Raw genomic sequence first — 18126 nt, forward strand, 5'->3', positions numbered from 1 at the left:
AAGAAAAAAGACAATTGCTTCAATCATAGAGCAAAAGCCCTGAGATTCAAACCATGGCCTATTGAATTCAGGAGTCTGAGTGACTCAGACCAAAACCAAGCATGGTGGCAAGAGGACTCTGATAACCTTAAAATATCAGGCCAACAAGGGCCTACCTCGAGATGGGCCTAAGGATGAGGCTATGGCTCATCCAAACCACACGGCTGCTGCAAAATGGAGGAGTGGAACTAAGGTTGGTGAAACAGCCACTATATTCAACCAGAGGGTGGAGCATTGAATAAGCAAAATCTACTGTTGTTTTACAAGACAGTCACTGGGTTTAACTTTTCCCTTCCATCTTCATTTTTCCTCTCCGATAAGATTGAATTCCTCTCCCATAAGACAGGGCAGGAATCATTTTTTTTTTTGCTAGTCAGCCAGCATGTAAAGTGCTTAGTGTTTATCGAGAGAATAAATGAATTTACCACAAACTTATGAGAAACAACTGGTTGGAAGCATTGAACAGGAAATTAGAATGGTTTACTTTGGCCACCTGATGGGAAGAACTGACTCATTTGAAAAAACCCTGATGCTGGGAAAGAGTGAAGACAGGAGGAGAAGGGGATGACAGAGGATGAGATGGTTGGATGGCATCACTGACTCAACGGACATGAGTTTGAGTAAACTCCAGGAGTTGGTGATGGACAGGGAGGCCTGGCGTGCTGCAGTCCATGGGGTCGCAGAGTCGGACATAACTGAGCCACTGAACTGAACTGATATAAAAGGGAACTATGCAGGAATATGAAATCAGAACAACAAAAGATGTATTTAGCAATTATTGATTTGAACTGAATTGACAATTTTCACGTCAGAAGGGCTTTCCCGGTGTAAGACTCTGCCTTCCAGTGCAGGGGATGCGGGTTGGATCCCTAATCTGGGAGCAAAGATCCTGCATGCCTCGGGGCAACTACACCCATGAGCCACAAATACTGAGCCAGTGGGGTCCGGAGCATGCAAGTTGCAACTAGAAGATCCCACGTGCCACATCTAAGATGCAACACAGCCAAATAAATAACTAAAAATGATAATAATAATTCTCAGGTCAGAACCGTATGTCTTATCAAAGAAAGAAGAAAGAGACAGAAGGACTTTTTTATAAAGTGACTCTTCAGACTTGCACATGCCTGTGGTGTCAGGGGTTCAACAAGACATCAAAAACATTTCACAAAGAAACAGAAAGGTAACTGCAAAGTGAGGGATAATTAAGATAACTATTTGACTTTGACATCATATGTGGGGACAATTAGATTAAATGGGAGTACTTATAGTTTTGTAACAGAATAAAATATCATTATACCTTGAGTCAAAGGTAACAATTTGACATGTTTTTCTATATAAAAGCAAAACATATAAAGCAAGTAATCTTATTTAGTGTGATAAAGAAAACTGCTGGAGGGAAGGAACCATTTAACAGTTTTGCAAGACTTCTTATTTCCATCTGTTTTATCTTTCTTTAGATTTCTTCCTGAAAATATGGACAAAAATCAAAGCTTTGAAACTCAGATTACATTTTAGATATACTGTCTTTTTTTAAATTAATTAAGCAACTCATTGGTAAATACTTCTGGTAAAATGTTTTTGTTTTTTTTAATGGATTGTTATTTCCATATTTCTTGCTTTTTTAGTGCAAACCTGTGAATATTCAGCTTGATTAAATCAAGTCATACCTGTTCTGGGTAATATGTTATGTGTGATAGATTTTATTCAGGATTGGGAGGTTAAGCTGCAATGATTTTAAATCAAGTCTCCACCTCAGGAACCCAGTAATGTTAGGTAGGAGATTAGAAAAAGTCCACAGCTTGCCAAGAACTTCAGCTATTCTGATAAACAATTTGATTAGTGATGCCGACTCTTCATACTAAACAGGTTATCCAAGTCTTATTCTTGATGCTTGCTGTGTAGATAATACTTGAACCACCCTTTCCAACATAATCATTTGTACACTTAAATACCATTTCTATGAATATGTCAATGTGCCATAAAGCACAATGAAGTTTCACATGTCTGCACAATTTGCCTTGGTCTTCCTTCTGTACATTTCTAGTACCGAAAAATTGAGTAGGTTAAGAAAAAAGATGTAGGTATAATAAAAAAAAATGCATAAAACGGCGTAATGTTAAGGAACTTGATTTAAATTTTGTCTGAAAACAGAATCAAAGGTATATAATAGAGTATTGAAAGTTAAATGCAAAGTTATATGAAAATCATGTCTAAGAATATTATGCCAATTGACAAATCTTCTGCGTAAAGATTCTGATTTTGCCAGACTGTCTAATGGGCAATTAACATCCTCTTGTAGGGAAAAAAGAAATGTGTTTGGTGATGTGGTTTTTTTTCTTTTTTTTGGTGATGTGTTTTTTAAATAGTTACTTATTTGGCTGCATTGGGTCTTGTGAGATCTTGTGAGATCGCATCATGTGAGATCTTTCATTGTCACACAGTCTTAGTTGCTTCATGGCATGTGGGATCTTAGTTCCCCATATTGCAGGGCAGATTCTTAACTACTGGACCACCAGGGAAGTCCCTGGTAACATGTTTAAAGTGCTCTCAGATAAATGATCTTGAAGGATGTGGAGAAAAGGAAACCCTTGTACACTGTTTGTGGGGATGTAAATTGTTGAAGCCACTGTGGAAACCAGTATGGCAGTTTCTCCAAAAACTAAAAATAGGGTAGCTCTATTTTTAGGTCACTACTATATGACCTAGTTTTAAAGAGTCTCTTGATGAAAGTGAAAGAGGGGAGTGAAAAAGTTGGTTTAAAAGTCAACATACCGAAAACTAAGATCATGGCACCTGGTCCCATCACTTCATGGCAAATAAGATGGGGAAACAGTGACAGACTTTATTTTCTTAGGCTCCAAAATCACTGCAGATGGTGACTGCAGCCATGAAATTAAAAGATGCTTGCTCCTTGGAAAAAAAGCTGCAACCAACCTAGACAGCATATTAAAAGGCAACATTATTTTGTCAGAGACATTATTTTGTCAACAAAGTTTCCTCTAATCACAGCTATGATTTTTCCAAAAGTCATGTATGGATGTGAGAGCTGGACTATAAAGAAAGCTGAGCGCCAAAGAATTGATGCTTTTGCACTGTGGTGTTGGAGAAGACTCTTGAGAGTCCCTTGGACTGCAAGGAGATCCAACCAGTCCATCCTAAAGGAAATTAGTCCTGAATATTCACTGGAAGGACTGATGCTGAAGCTGAAACTCCAATACTTTGGCCACATGATGGGAAGAACTGACTCATTTGAAAAGACCCTAATGCTGGGAAAGATTGAAGGCAGGAGGAGAAGGGGATGACAGAGGATGAGATGGTTGGATGGCATCACGGACTCAATGGACATGAGTTTGAGTAAACTCTGCGAGTTGGGAATGGACAGGGAGGCCTGGCATGCTGCAGTCCATGGGGTCGCAAAGAGTCAGACACAATTGAGCGACTGAACTGAATTGATTTGACCTAGAAATTTCACTTCTGGGTACATATCCAAAAAACAGTAATGGAAGAGATACATGCACTCCTATCTTTATAGCATCATCATTTATAATGACCAAGGTATGGAAGAAACCTAAGTGTCTATCAAGATGAATGGATAAAGAAGTACTGGTATATAAATATATACAATGGAATACTACTCAGCCATATAAAAGAAGGAAATTTTGCCATTTGTAGTAAAATGGCAAACGGACTTGGAAAGCATAATGCTTAGTGAAATAATACAGAGAAATACAAAATACTGTACGCTATCACTCATATTGTGGAATCTGAAAAATAAAACAAACTAGTTAATAAACAAAAAAGAAGTAGACTCAAAGATATTGAAAACAAACTACTGGTTACCAGTTGGGGAGAAGTGAAAGGGGAGGGGCAATAATGCAATTATATGAAATCATGTGTGTGTAATTTTTGAAAGTTATAAAGCACCACAGAATTTAAAGAATCTTTTATTTGATAATTTTTTTTTTCAAAAAGATGAATGATCAATGCCAGAGCAGTCTGCGCTCGGGGTGAGCATGTTCAGGGTGCCATTTCCTGTTCTTGCCCCTTGCCACTGCAGCTGGGGCCTTGCCTGCCGCAGCCCAACCATGGCTTCAATTAGGAAGAGCTACAGAAAGATATAGAAGAGCTTAAAGTGCCGCTGGGAAAAGCCACCAGAAAAAGAGTATCTGATCCCCTCACAGCTGAAAAATCCAAGATTGAGACAGAAATCAAAAACAAGATGCAGCAGAAATCACAGAGGAAAGCAAAACTTTTAGAAAACAAAAAGCTAGCTGCTGTGGTTGCTCTTATTAAAACAGCATATACAGTGAAATTCAGTAATTATGGATGGGATCAGTCAGACAAGTGTATGAAAATCTACATTAACTTCACTGCAGTTCATCAAGTGCTCACTGAGAACGTGCAGGTACATTTCACAGAGAGGTCATTTGATCTTTTGGTAAAGAATTTAAATGGGAAGAGTTACTCCATGATTATGAACAATCTCTTGAAACCCATCTCTGTGGAAGGCAGTTCAAAAAAGTTCAAGGCAGATACAGTTATCTACATAAACAAAGCAGAAAACACACAGTGGAACTACCTGACTCAGGTTGAAAAAAATGCAAAGAGAAAGATTAGACCTCCTATGACATTGAAACAGATCCTAGCGAGGAATTAATGAACGTTCTAAAGAAAGTTTACAAAGATGGAGATGATACGAAGTGAACCATTAATAAAGCCTGAGTGGAATCAAGAGAGAAGGAAGCCAAAGGAGATACAGAATTCTGAAACCTGAAAGTCTTTTTGGGAACTGTGATATGGAAAATAAAATGTTTCCAATAAGGAAATGCTGGTGAGCGGCACAAATAAACGTGACATGTAACTACTTACACAGCCTTCTTCTAAGTAAAGGCAATGAATTCTCCATTTCCTACTAGAGGATTTATTTAAATAGTGGTTTAGTCGCTAAGTCGTGTCCAACTCTTGCGACCCCATGGACTGTAGGCTGCCAGGCTCTTCTGTCCATGGGATTCTCCAGGTGAGAATACACGTGTAGGTTGCCATTTCCTTCTCCGGAGGATCTTCCCGACCCAGGAATCGAACCCAGGTCTCCTGCAATACAGGCAGATTCTTTACCGACTGAGCTAAGAGGTAAGCCCCTGATTTAAATAAAATACGCTTATTAAACACTTCCCCCAAAGATGGTTTCTTTAGTAACTGGGTCATTTTATTCAAGAAAAGAGTAATGTATTCTAATGTGAAATGTAAAAAGTCTTGCCTATTGAAAATGCCACATTATGTGTATTATTATTCAGCTAGGAGGTAGAAAACAAAAGTTACTACTGCTTGCTTTTCAGTTCGACATCAGCTCCCACCAAGAATTAGTAAAAAATAAAACCTGAATTTTTGCATAAAATGCAAAAAAAAGATGATTTCAAATCAAATAGCCATTTATATAAAAGATGGGAATCCTCTAATTTTTTTCTCTTTTTTTGTAGGTTTATTCTAAGGTCCAAGATAAATCAACCTATTTACATATTTGCATAGAGCGATGCCCAGGTCTTCACAATAGCTCCTTATGACCTATATAACCTGCCCTACCCCTCCAGACCTCTCAGACTTCACCCACTTTTTTAATCCCTCTTCCTTCTGCTCCACCCACACTGACTTCCTTGCTATAGCCAAACATACCAGGCACATTCTGTTAACCCTTTGCTCTGGCTGCTCCCTCTGTCTGAAATACTCTTCCCTAGTCATCCACAAAACTAACTCCTCACCTCCTTCAAATCTCTGCTCAAATATCACTTTCTCAATAATGCTTTTCCTGTCCCTGTATGCTATGTCACTTCAGTCCTGTCAAACTCTGTACAACCCTATGGACTGTAGACCACCAGGCTCCTATGTTCAGGGAATTTTCCAGGCAAGAATACTGGATTCGTTTGCCATTTCATACTCCAAGAGAGCTTCCTAACCCAGGGATCAAAGCTGTGCCTCTTAAGGTCTCCTGCACTGGCAGGTGGATTCTTTACCACTAGCACCACCTGGGAATCCCCTGTCCTGTCCATTCTACTTAAATTGTGACTCTTCCTACTCTCAACCCACTCCCTCTCCACCACTCTGCTTTTTCTCTGTAATGTTTATTACCCTCTAACATCCTATGTAAGGGCTTCCCAGGTGGCTCAATGGTAAAGAATCCACCTGCCAATGCAGGAGAGGTGGGTTCAATTCCTGGGTCAGGAAGACCCCCTGGAGAAGGAATTGGCAACCCACTCCAGTATTCTTGCCTGGAGAATTCCATGGACAGAGGAGCCAGGCGGGCTATAACCCACAGGGTCACAAAGAGCCAGACATGACTCAGCAACTTAACAAAAACAACATCCTAAGTAAATTTCCTTGGGTTTGATGCTTATTGTCCGTTTCTCATCTAGAATGTAAGCCTTATGAGGGAGGAGCCTTCTGTCCTTTTTGTTCTCAGCTTATCCTCAGTGTCTGGAGAAATGATTGGCACACTGCAGGTGGACAGTAAATATTGTTTGAATTAATGAACATTTCCATGATCTTCTTGCTCACTTTTGCATCAGGAACTACTTTAATCATGTGATATGTTTCAAAAGTCAAACTTCCCTCATCAGAGAGAGGAATCCTGTCATCTACCACAAAAAAAAGAAAACAAAAAACTTGAATAAATGTTCCCAGATATCAAAATTCTCATTTCCCAATCTCCAGCAAAAACACTGATTTTTTTCTAACAAAGTGATACAAATGGGTAAGTTTGAAACCACAATTTCAAACTTACATAAGAAAAAATATATATATGAAGATTTCAGTGACAGTATTCTGATTTTACTGAAGCATTTAAAAAAAAAAGCCAGTTGGAAGTCAAAAAGGTTCAATCAGAAAGTGGGACGGAGAGCTCAGGATTTTCTATTGAACTTACATAGTTAAGATGGTAAAGAATCTGCCTGCAATAGGGGAGACCTGGGTTCCAACTCTGGGTCGGGAAGAGCCCCTGGAAGAGAGCATGGCAATCCACTGCAGCATTCTTGCCTGGAAAATCCCACGGACCGAGGAGCCTCGCAGACTATAGTCCACGGGGTCGCAAAGAGTCGGACACGACTGAGCGACTAACACATTTTATCCGACTAGGGCAACAGTGTCCAAACACCGCACGCATGCCAAGCAAATACACCTGTAAAGCTTGTTTTCCAGGTGCAGGCTAAAACAGACTGCCCGCCTACCCTGCTCCCAGGTTCACCTGGGTTTTGCCAACATGCGTCCTCTCACTGCAGCAGGTGAAGGTACACAGGTGCTTCACTCCACGGAAGGAAGGTTCTCGGTCCTACCTGGGCATTCCACCTGTTGTCTCAGTGCGAGTAAACCGAAGCCTAAATTCTGTGGCTTGTCAGTTCAGAGGCGAAAGCCTAAATGGGTAAATTCACAGCCTGGAGCATCCGTGAGAATTAACTATGCCCCGCTCCTGGCCCCTGACAGCCGTCGGGTGACTCCACGGTCAGGACCGATAACCTCACTCACTTCGGGCCCTGCTCTCCTCAGAGGGCAAAGACCGGTCGCCGTCGCGGGCTACGCTGCGTTTTGAGACTCTCGTGCCTTGTGCCCATCTCACGGACAATTGGTACCGAGCGGCCGAGTGCAGACCTCGCCCTGGGCCGTACGAGGACCGTGCGCGGCGGCACCGGCCGGGAAAGGGGAGGTGACCCCCACCCCCAATCTCTGAGGAGGGCGCGGCCCTCTGTGAGGGACTTCGCGGGAAGTAAAGTTCCACAGCCGCACCCGCCGGGGCGGGGCTTGGGGCTGGAGCTCGGGCTGGGCGCAACCACTACCTGCGGTGCAGGGGGTGGGACGAACACCACGGTCCTTACTCGAGCGCTCACCCTCCATCTTGCGGGTTTGTTCTTCCTCTCGGAAGGCTCCCTCGTCCCGCCGCGTCACTGAAAATCCAGGGCCTCTCCTTGCCTCTCCCGGAGCCCATCTCCCCCCGCCCACGCCTCGCCTGGTGCGGTCCGGCTGTCGGGTCACGTGGCGGCGGGGGGCGTGGCCTGCTCGGCGCTCAGGTGGTGCCTCGAGCGGCCTCCTCAGAAGTCCTTTGCAGCGCGTTGGTGGCTGGAAGGATGCTAGGCTGGAGTCGTCTAATCTTCATCTTGCTGAGCGGGACCGTCACCTGCTTGGTTGCGCAGCAGGTGCCACCGGTGGGTGAGCTGGAGTCGAGGAGGCGGAGAGGGGCGCGCCGGAGCATGGGGCGGGGCGGGGTTGGGGGGGACGCGCAGATGCCAGGCAGGCGGAGCTTGATCGACCCCTGGCAGCATCTTTACAGGGATCCGTGTGTCTCTGAGCAGAGGCCTGGGTGCAGAGCGGGCTGGCGAGCCTCACCCCTGGTCGATTCGGTACAAGCTGGAACAAAGAAACTTTGAGGGGAAATCCTCATCTCTGCAGACTGGCGGTTGTGTTTGCACACCCTCACATTTGACTGAGTGTACTTTTCCCACGCGCCTATAGAACTACTGAGGAAGAGTCCCAGTTGATCTGTGTACATAATTAAGTTACGAGCTGTTTGAGGACTTTGGCTTTCTCTGCCTTGTGACGAGGTGCTGAAGGAGAGGTAGTAACTAAGGATCTGAAGGGCCCTCGGAAAGGACGAGGCATCCCCGTTTAGGGCGATGGGAGTAGTCCAGGCCCACCCGAGTCAAGTGACCACCAGACCTGTGGCTCTTTCCCCCTCAGGGAAGTAGCAGGAACACAGACTTAATATTGCAAGAGCAAATGTGGAACCAGTTTCATTCTTTACAAGGGAGGAAGTAATCGCCGAGTGAGTCAATGACTAGCCAGAGGTCACATATTTGTTTTCGGATGCGTGACAACTCAAGCCTCTGGACACCCAGTCTGGTGCTTTTGCATAATTCTCTTCTCGAAAAACCGTAAGACTGCATTTTTCTTTGTCGACAGATGGGATAAGTAGGAACTTGGGTGCATGTGACTTAAGACTGTCTAGATAAGGCTGCTCCTGACGGCTTAAGTAGGATATTGATATTGCAAGCAAGGTGTGCATTCGCCTTCTTTATTCTTTTATTTCTCTACGGAGAAGTGCTTTAAAGAATAAAATCATAGTGAGGTAATATTCAGCCATTCAAAAGTGACACAAGATAAAGCAAGTAAAAGCAGAAAACAAAATGGTATGCACAGTGATTTCCGTAAGAGAAAAATACACAGTGGGCATGGGTTGGAAGGCTATAAGGAAAAATAAAATTAGTCTGCTTTAAGGACTAGGGAATTAATTTTAAGGGTAGGGAATTAATTTGCTATAAAGTGGTGGGGATTATGAGAATTTTAAAAGAATTTTATAGTTTGATACTGTCAATGCTTTCAGCCAAAGACCAAAGGAAACACGCCTATAGTTGAAAAACCTTGGTTTTATTATTCCACGGTGAATGAGAATGCTCGCCATGAGCAACTCTTGGGCCTCTCAGAGAAAGGGTGTTAGGAGAAACCTGTTTTATAATTTGGACTTCGTGTGTTTCAGGGTCAGGTCTAAGGAATCAGGGGTTTACTCTGGATCAGATGCTTTTAGAGAGTGAGGTGACACTATGATTGAGTGAAGAACGTCATTTGTTAGCAGTAGAAGAGGGTCTTTCATGTTTTGTGAGTTGCAAGGTACCCCTTTTTTTTTGTCTGAGCTTAGAGTCACGAAGTGGGCTTACTTTGCATCATTTTATCGTGCCTCAGCTTAACCTTCGCTGAGGTAGGTATTGTGAGGTCAATTATGTCTAACAGGAGAACAGAAATGGCCTGGCTTTTGAGTGTCAGATCAGCAAGTGCTAATACTGACAGGTCGAGTTGTGGACCTCAGAACAGTTTCAAATGTCAGAGAATGCTTTTTATTTTCTTTTTCAGTACTTAAGCAAAAGTACTTTAAAAGGTATTTTTAGAACAAGAAGATCAATAGCCCCTCCATGAATCTGGGCTTCCCAGGTGGCTCACTAGTAAAGAATTCACCTGCCAATGCAGGAGACGTGGATTTGATCCCTGGGTTGGGAAGATCCCCTGGAGAAAGGAATAGCAACCCACTCCAGTATTCTTACCTAGAAAATCCCACGGACAGAGGAGCCTGGTGGGCTACAGTCGGTGGGGTGTCACAAAGAGTCGGACATGTTTGAGCATGCACACATGCTCCATGAACTTAGTAGTTTTTATCTGAAACAGTGGTTATCAAAGTCTAGTCCAGCCTCTGGTGTCAGTTGGGGAAACTGCTTTCACAAATCTTTAATGAAATGAGAAAAAATAGGCCATAAAATTATTAAATTAGAATGTTAGCTTTTATTCTGATTGCAGATGTTCAATTTTTGTTAAAATGTTCTTTCTTTTATGTGTGTGAATTTTTTTGTTTGTTTTAATATCATCACTTTGGAGAATAAATTGGGACTCCCTTGTGCTGGGCTCCTGTCAGTTTCTTAACTGATCTAGAAAATCTGGGAGCCACTGGCCGAGAGGATTTGGAGAACTTCACAAAAGTCAGTGACTCATCTTTTGACAGGAATAAGCAGGTTTTCATTTTGAATCACTCTGTGATAAACTGTTGCCTCAGAATTACAAAATATATCTCAGAACTGCTTTTGATAAATATGATAGTGGGAACTACAAGCCAAAACAGAAATCATTGAATTTGGAACATCTGTGGATTTTGTTCCATTTTTTTGAGGCTTTTCAGAGTATGGTGTATTCTAAGATCTTGAGTTATTCTTTGATTCTATTAAGAGATAATGGTGGAGGAAAACATAAGCAGAACACTCTATGGCATAAATCACAGTGAGATCGTCTATGACCCATAGACGATCATAGAATATGGAATAATTCATAGAATATTGGAAATAAAAACAAAAACAAGTGGAACCTATTTAAACTTAAAAGCTTTTGCACAGCAAAGGAAACCATAAACAAGGTGAAAAGACAACCGTCAGAATGTAGAAAATAGTAGCAAATGAAACAACTGATAAAGGATTAACTTCCAAAATATACAAGCAGCTTATGCATCTCAATAACAGAAAAACAAACAACCCAATCCAAAGGTGGGCAAAAGACCTAAACAGACATTTCTCCAAAGAAGACATACAGATGGCTAATAAACACATGAAAAGATGCTCAGCATCACTAATTAATTAAGGTCCAACTCTCACATCCCCACATGACTACTGGAAAAACCATTATTAGAGAAATGCAAATCAAAATTCACTCATTACTAGAGAAATACAAATCAAAACTACAATGAAATATCACTTCACAATAGTCAGAATGGCCATCATAAAAAATTCTACAAATGATTAATGCTGGAGAGGATGTGGAGAAAAGGGAACTCTCTTACACTGTTGGTGGGAATGGAAATTGATACAGCCACCATGGAAGACAGTATGGAGATTCCTTTAAAAACCAGAAATAAAACTACCATATGATGCAATGATCCCAGTACCAGGCTCATAGCCTGAGAAGACCATAATTGAAAAAGACACATGTACCCCAGTGTTCACTGCAGCACTATTTACAAAAGGTAGGACATGGAAGCAACCTAGATGTCCTAGATGAATAAATAAAGAAGCTGTAGCACATATATACAATGAAATATTATTCAGCCATAAAAAGAAACACACTTGAGTTAGTGCTAATGAGGTGGGTTAATCTAGAACCTATTATGCAGAGTGAAGGAAGTCAGGGAAAAACAAATATCATATGTTAGCACATATATAAGGAATCTGGAAAGACAGTACTATGAGCCTATTTGCAGGGCAATAGTGGAGATGATGACATAGAGAACAGACTCACCGACATGGCAGGTGCAGGTAGGAAGGAGAGGGTGGGACGAATGGAGAGAGTAGCCTGGAAACATACACACTAACATATGTAAAATAGCCGGTGGGAATTTGCTATACGACTCAGGGAACTCAAACCTGGAGTCTGTGACAACCTAGAGGCGTGGGATGGGGTGGGAGATGGGAGGGAGGCTCAAGAAGGAGGGGACACATGTATGCCTATGGCTGATCCATGTTGATGTGTGGCAGAAACCAAAAGATTGAAATTATCCTTTAATTAAAAATAAATTTAAAAAAAGGAAGACAGTCACAAAAAGTTAAAAAAAAAAAAAGCAAAGATGATGGTGACAAACTATCCCATCTATGGGTGTTTATCCAAAGAAAATGAAAACACTAATTCAAAAAGATACCTGCACTCCTATGTTCATTGAAGCATTATTTACAATGCCAAGATACAGAAACAACCTGAGTGCCCATTAATGGATGAATGGATAAAAATCTCTCTCTCTCCCCCCTCCCTCTCTCTCACACACACATGGTGGAATACTACTCAGCCATGAAAAGATGAAATCCTGCCATGTGTGATAATGTGTATGAATCTTGAAGTTCTGCTGAATGAAATAAATCAGAGGACAGGTCTCATATGATTAATTCACATATGGGATATAAAAACAAACAAAATAAATGAACAAACCAAACAAAACCAAGCACATAGATGCAGACAACAGAGTAGTGGTTACCAGAGGAGAAAAAGGGCAGAGGGAAGGTGACCTGGATAAAGGGGATCAACCCTCTGGTGATGGATTGAAACTAAAATTTTGGTGATATATGCAGAAGTAGGGGCTTCCCTGGTGGCTCATTGGTAAAGAATCTGCCTGCCAGTGCCAGAGACGTGGGTTCAATCCCTGGGTCAGGAAGATCCCCTGGAAAAGGAAATGGCAACCCACTCCAGGATTCTTGCCTGGGAAATTTCATGGGCAGAGGAGCCTGATGGGCTATAGTCCATGGGGTCACAAAGAGTCAGACACAACAACAACATTCGGAAGTAGATGTATAATATTATACACTGGTAATTTACATAATTTCATAAACCAATATTATCTCAGTAAAAATTTAAAAATATATATATTTAAAAAGAGATAGTGGTGACAGAAATGGTACAAGAAAAGTCTAGAGGGGGAGATGGAGATGACATCATCAGGGCTTCGTAGACCTTACTGAGGATTTTGGAATTTATCCTAAAAAGCACAGGAAGCTGTTGACTGGTTTTAAACAAGATGTGATAAATTTCTCACTTTCGAAAGATCAGTTTGGATTGAAAGGGAGTAAGTAGGGTAGCTGTGAGGAGACTAAGGGAGAAAACTGAGTGACTTGCAGGAGGGTTGTGCCAGTGGAAAAAGGAAGAAGTGGATGGTTCCAGAGAAGATTTCGGAGGTAGAATGAGCAGAAGGAAGGGTCGGATGGGGTGAGGGACAGGCACCTTTCCGGTGCTCAGCTGGGTGAACGGTGGCATCACTACCAGGGAACAGGAGGAGGGAAGAACGAAGATAATTTTCACTCTGGTTACGTCGAATTTCAGAAGACACTGAGCTTTCCAGCAGGCATTTGGGGCTGGAGCTCAGGAGAGGGTATTGGGAGTTGTAGGCATATTATTTGAAACCCGCTGAAGCAGGTGAACATTAAGCAGAGAGGAGAGAAGAAAAGAAGAGGCCCAGGGACATGTATATGTCAGGTAGAGAAGAACAGGCGAGGTGAGAGCAGCGGCCAGAACTGAAGAGCAAGTGTTAGGGGAGCTCAGGGAACGAGCAGGACAGACCGCCCGTGTTGAAGGCCAGGAAGATGTCTCATGTCCGTTGTCCTTGGCACTGAGAGGTCGTTGGCCACCTTGGCCAGAGCAGTGTTGGGAGCAGAAAATAGATTGCAGTAGCCTCTGGAGTAATCAGGAGGAAAGGACTCAGACTGTGCGTGTGTGCTAAGTCACTTCAGTTGGTTCGACTCTGCAACCCCGTGGACTCTAGCCCGCCAGGCTCCTCTCCATGGCATTCTCCAGGCAGGGATACTGGAGCGTGGGTTGCCATGCCCTCCTCCAGGGGATCTTCCCGACCCAGGGATTGAACCCCTTGTCTCATGTCTCCTGTGTTGACAGATGGGTTCTCAGTAATAAATCTAAGCAGATTCCTAAAACTATGTGAAAATTAACCACACTGTCTCCATAGTGAATTGCTGAATCGAGCTTGCTTTTATGTGTCAGCTTCTGAAGTGAGTAACAAATATTGTGAATGTTAGCCACTGTATCAGCTCTTAGCATTGATTTTCAGAGTCTCCCCAAATTACATAAACTCTCTCTGGTCCGGCCAGCTTTATTGCCCTGCATTTACCTTTACCCCAGTACTTTAAAGGAAGAGATACACAGGTACCATCTGTTTGCTTAGTCAACAGATACTACACACCTACTCTGTGCCAGATTGTGATCTGGACACTGGAGGTCTCTGCCCTTATGAAGAGTTTGTTCACATTCTTTTTGTCTTAATATCCACAGTTTAATAAGGTACCATCCCATCAAAGGTCAGAAAACAAGTGAAAAATTTTGTATGCTTATTAGAGTTTGTTACATATGCAAGAAACAGGCCTTTTCTTGTTCAAGAACGTCTTGAATGTGTCTGCGCTGTTGTACATAGAGAACATCTTAAGAGACAATTCTTATTTAGAAAATAGTTGTTGGTGAATTAAAGAATTGAATTGAAATCGCCTTGTTGAAATTGTTCAGCTTCTTTTCCTAAGGTAAGAACTCTGGTGTGTGCTATATAATTTCTTTTCATTGCCTTTTTCTGATTATGTGAATAAGACAAGCACTTGAGGGCTTTCTGAATTCTTTAATACAATCTTAGAGGCACGCATTTGGTTGAGGTTCTCATCTGGCAGGACTCATATTTTAGGGAGCTGGACTAGGTGTCATTTCTTTTAGGCATGGGGCAGTTGGGTTACTAATGGAAGAATTTTCAGTTTATATGTTATTTTCCTAAATATACTTATGTAAGTAGCTCTGTAGTTAGTATATATATATATTTTAAGTGAGTGGGGAGTACATTACGACTGAGTAATTTCAAAGAGTCTCAAGTTCTTATCAAATAACCAGAATAATTAGAAAATTTGCTGACCAGGAAGTATTTACAAAACATTTTACAGACATTTTCACCACTTTCTTTGGCTTTAGGAAACAAAAATGAGAGAGCGAGCACACAGGTGAGAGAGACTGAGGTTTTAAATTAGTTGTGTTTTTTAACCCTTTGACAAAGTAGCACAGTATACCATGCAGACTACCTAATATCACTCCCTATCATCTAGTTACATTCTTTACCTATCATCTGTTTAAGTTTTTGCCTACCCTGATAAACTTGTCTGTTATTAAAATCTTCTGTAGTTAAATTTGGAGATAGTAAGAATCTGTAAATAACAAATGAGCTCACTGTAATTTTATTTCAAGTCTACACACAGATTTTGAAGCCGTCTTTCTTTATAGAAGTTCCCCTTGACAGTGAGAATGTAACTGTCTTCATTCTACCCCAAATCTAATTTTTTTGTTTAAAATGACTGTTGTTAGTGGGTATTATGCTTAGTGAAATAAGTCAGAGAGAGAAAAATACCATAGATTATTGCTTATATGAAGAATCTAAAAAATAAATAAATGAATGTAGCGAAACAGAAACAGGCTCACAGATACAGAGAGCAAACTAGTGGTTGCCGGTGGAGAGATAGAAAGAGGTGGGCAAATTGGAGGTAGGAGGTTTAGAGATACAAACTACTGTATGTAAATTAAATAAGCTACAAGGACATAGTGTACAGTTCAAGGAATAAAGTGAATACTTTATCATTTTAAATGTAATATAATTGATAAAAATTTGAATCATTATGCTGTATACCTGAAACTAATATAATAATGTAAAATCAACTCTACTTCAATAAAAAAAATTAATTAAAAATTTAAAAATTACTTTGGTGACAGCACTTGGTGTCCACCTGAAATACCCTGATCTGGTGGCTGTTACCTTTAAAAATTACAGTCACATTTACCCTTAATTCTTAATGGTCAAATTCCATGCAGATTTCATGTCTGTGTATTTCAGTGTTTATTTATCGCTACCAGGGTTATCATGGTACAGTGGCTTATCAGCCTCAGGTTCCTGCATGTGTGATGACTGGGTTACTGTCTTAACCTCTGGGACCGGTTGAACTCTTTCATATTTGACAGAGAGCCATTGCCTTCTCATTTATTGGCTTTGCAACCCAGATCATGCAGATGTAATTACTAGGAAAAATGAGTCTCCTTACACTTCATTAACTCACTGAGCTGAAAAAGCCCTGAAGGAAATACAGATTGTTCCCTATTAGGAAATAAATTGAGATTTTATTCTTATCTCTGTGGGAAGCTGGGAGAGTAAGCAGGGGAAGCTTGGACTGGGACTGTCACTGGGACTCGGTTAGTCCCTGACCGAGCTGGGCCTTGCATCCAGCACATGACCCTAAAGTTCCTGAAAACTTGGAATGTAGTAAAAGGGCCATAAATTTGATTTCTGTGAATCAGATCACATTTTATACTCAACTGAAGGTCTGATATTTAGAAGAATCTTATGAGTAAGTTAGGATGAGGTAAGAGTTGCATTTCTGAAGTTAACACCTGCCCTTCTTTTTAAGTGATGTGTTTGGAAAATTTGCAGTTTGAGTTCTTAAGTAGAGTGCTGCTTTTCAGGGTCCAAACATTTCGGGGACGCTAAACATTTCACTAAACAAGGATTTAGAGGACCCTGCACTCCATTGCAGTCATCACTATTTTAAAATAATTTTAGATAATGACAGTTAAAAATACTTAAAATCATGTCAGGGAATCAGTCTCTGAAAATCCTCCACATAATATAGCTGAAATCATGCAGGTTTTTAATTTGATATTTTAAAATGTGTATCAGAGTGTACATAGTTAAAGGAAATCGAATAATACAGAGAGCTTTATGATGAAAAGAAGCCATCTCTGGCTCATTCCTTCTACCCCATCCCTCTTCTCTGGAAGCAAACTCTTTTTGTTGTTGTGTTTTCTGTTCTTTTGAACAGTATTATGTTTTTAGGTGTACAGCAAAGTGATTCAGTTATGCATGTATTTTTTTTCAGATTATTTTCCATTATAGGTTATTATAAATATTGAATATAATTCTCTATATTATATAATAAATCCTTGTTGTTTATCTATTTTAAATATAGTAGCTTGTGTCTGTTAATCCTGTACTCCTAACTTATCCTTCCCTACACCCCTCCCTTTTCCCTTTTGTAACTATAATTTGTTTTCTATGTCTATGAGTCTGTTTCTGTTTTGTAAGTAGATTCATTTGTATTATTCTTTATAGTCTACATATAAGTGATACCATGATATTTGTCTTTCTCTTTCTGACTTACTTCACTTAGTATGATTATTTCTGGGTCCATCAGTGTTGCTGCAGATAGAAGTAATTTCATTCCTTTTTATAGCTGAGTAATACTCCATATCTTATCTTCTTTATCCATTCTCCTGTTAATGGACACTTAGGTTGCTTCCACGTCTTGCCTGTTGTAAATGTGCTGCTGTCAACCTTAAGGCACATGTATCTTTTCGAACTAGAATTTCCATCTCAGAAGCAAACACTTCTGTGGGATCTTTCGTTGCTGTGCAGAGACTCTCTAGTTGTGGCTCGCAGGCTCAGCAGTTGTGGCTTGTGGGATCTTTGTTCCCCAACCAGGGATAGAACCCACATCCCCAGCATTGCAATGTGGATTCTTAACCATTGGACCACCAGGGAAGTCCCAATATCCTTTACATTTTGAAATATCTCAGTGATGTGTCTGACTGAAGGCCCTTGTATTCAGTCATTATTTCAAATAATCAGTAGGCCTTTTCATTTTCGGAACTCATCTCCTTTCAGCTATAGACATTTTTCTTACATTACCTCTTTCATCACTTTCTTCTCTTTATTATCTCTGCTGTGTTTCTGGAAATCCAGTTAATCAGTGTTGAACTCCATGCACTGATTCTCTAAATCTCTTTTTTTTTTCCCCCCTCCTGTGTTTTCTGTATAATTTTTTCTATTCTGGGAGAAAGTTTCTCACCTTTGTTTTCCTATCCTTTTTATTTCCACAGTTATGATTTTATTGAAGTATAGTTAATGTACAGTATTATTTAAGTTACAGGTGTGTAATATTGTGACTTAAAATTTTTAGAAGTTATACTCCATTTATAGTTATTAAAAAATATTATTTGCCTCATATAGTATAT

The 18126-nt window shown here is 40.8% G+C and overlaps 1 protein-coding gene, 1 long non-coding RNA gene and 1 pseudogene across 2 annotated transcripts in view; all 3 read left to right on the top strand.

Moving 5' to 3' along the window:
* Window positions 1-4188: 4188 nt before the first annotated feature.
* Window positions 4189-4806, top strand: LOC122687769 (annotated as a pseudogene).
* Window positions 4807-8056: 3250 nt separating this feature from the next.
* ASAH1 (N-acylsphingosine amidohydrolase 1) overlaps window positions 8057-18126 on the top strand; it is a 42154-nt gene continuing 32084 nt past the window's right edge. The window contains exon 1 of the mRNA XM_043893386.1: window positions 8057-8225. Coding sequence (XP_043749321.1) covers window positions 8148-8225 — 78 coding nt within the window. The 5' untranslated portion in view covers window positions 8057-8147. The remainder of the gene's footprint in view (window positions 8226-18126) is intronic.
* LOC122687771 lies at window positions 12363-15682 on the top strand. Its single transcript, XR_006339233.1, has 3 exons — window positions 12363-12627; window positions 12878-12882; window positions 13940-15682. It is a non-coding gene; the product is annotated as an uncharacterized LOC122687771 (long non-coding RNA).

The sequence above is a fragment of the Cervus elaphus genome, chromosome 32, assembly GCF_910594005.1.
Source record: "Cervus elaphus chromosome 32, mCerEla1.1, whole genome shotgun sequence".
In the NCBI taxonomy this organism is placed as follows: Eukaryota; Metazoa; Chordata; class Mammalia; order Artiodactyla; family Cervidae; genus Cervus; species Cervus elaphus.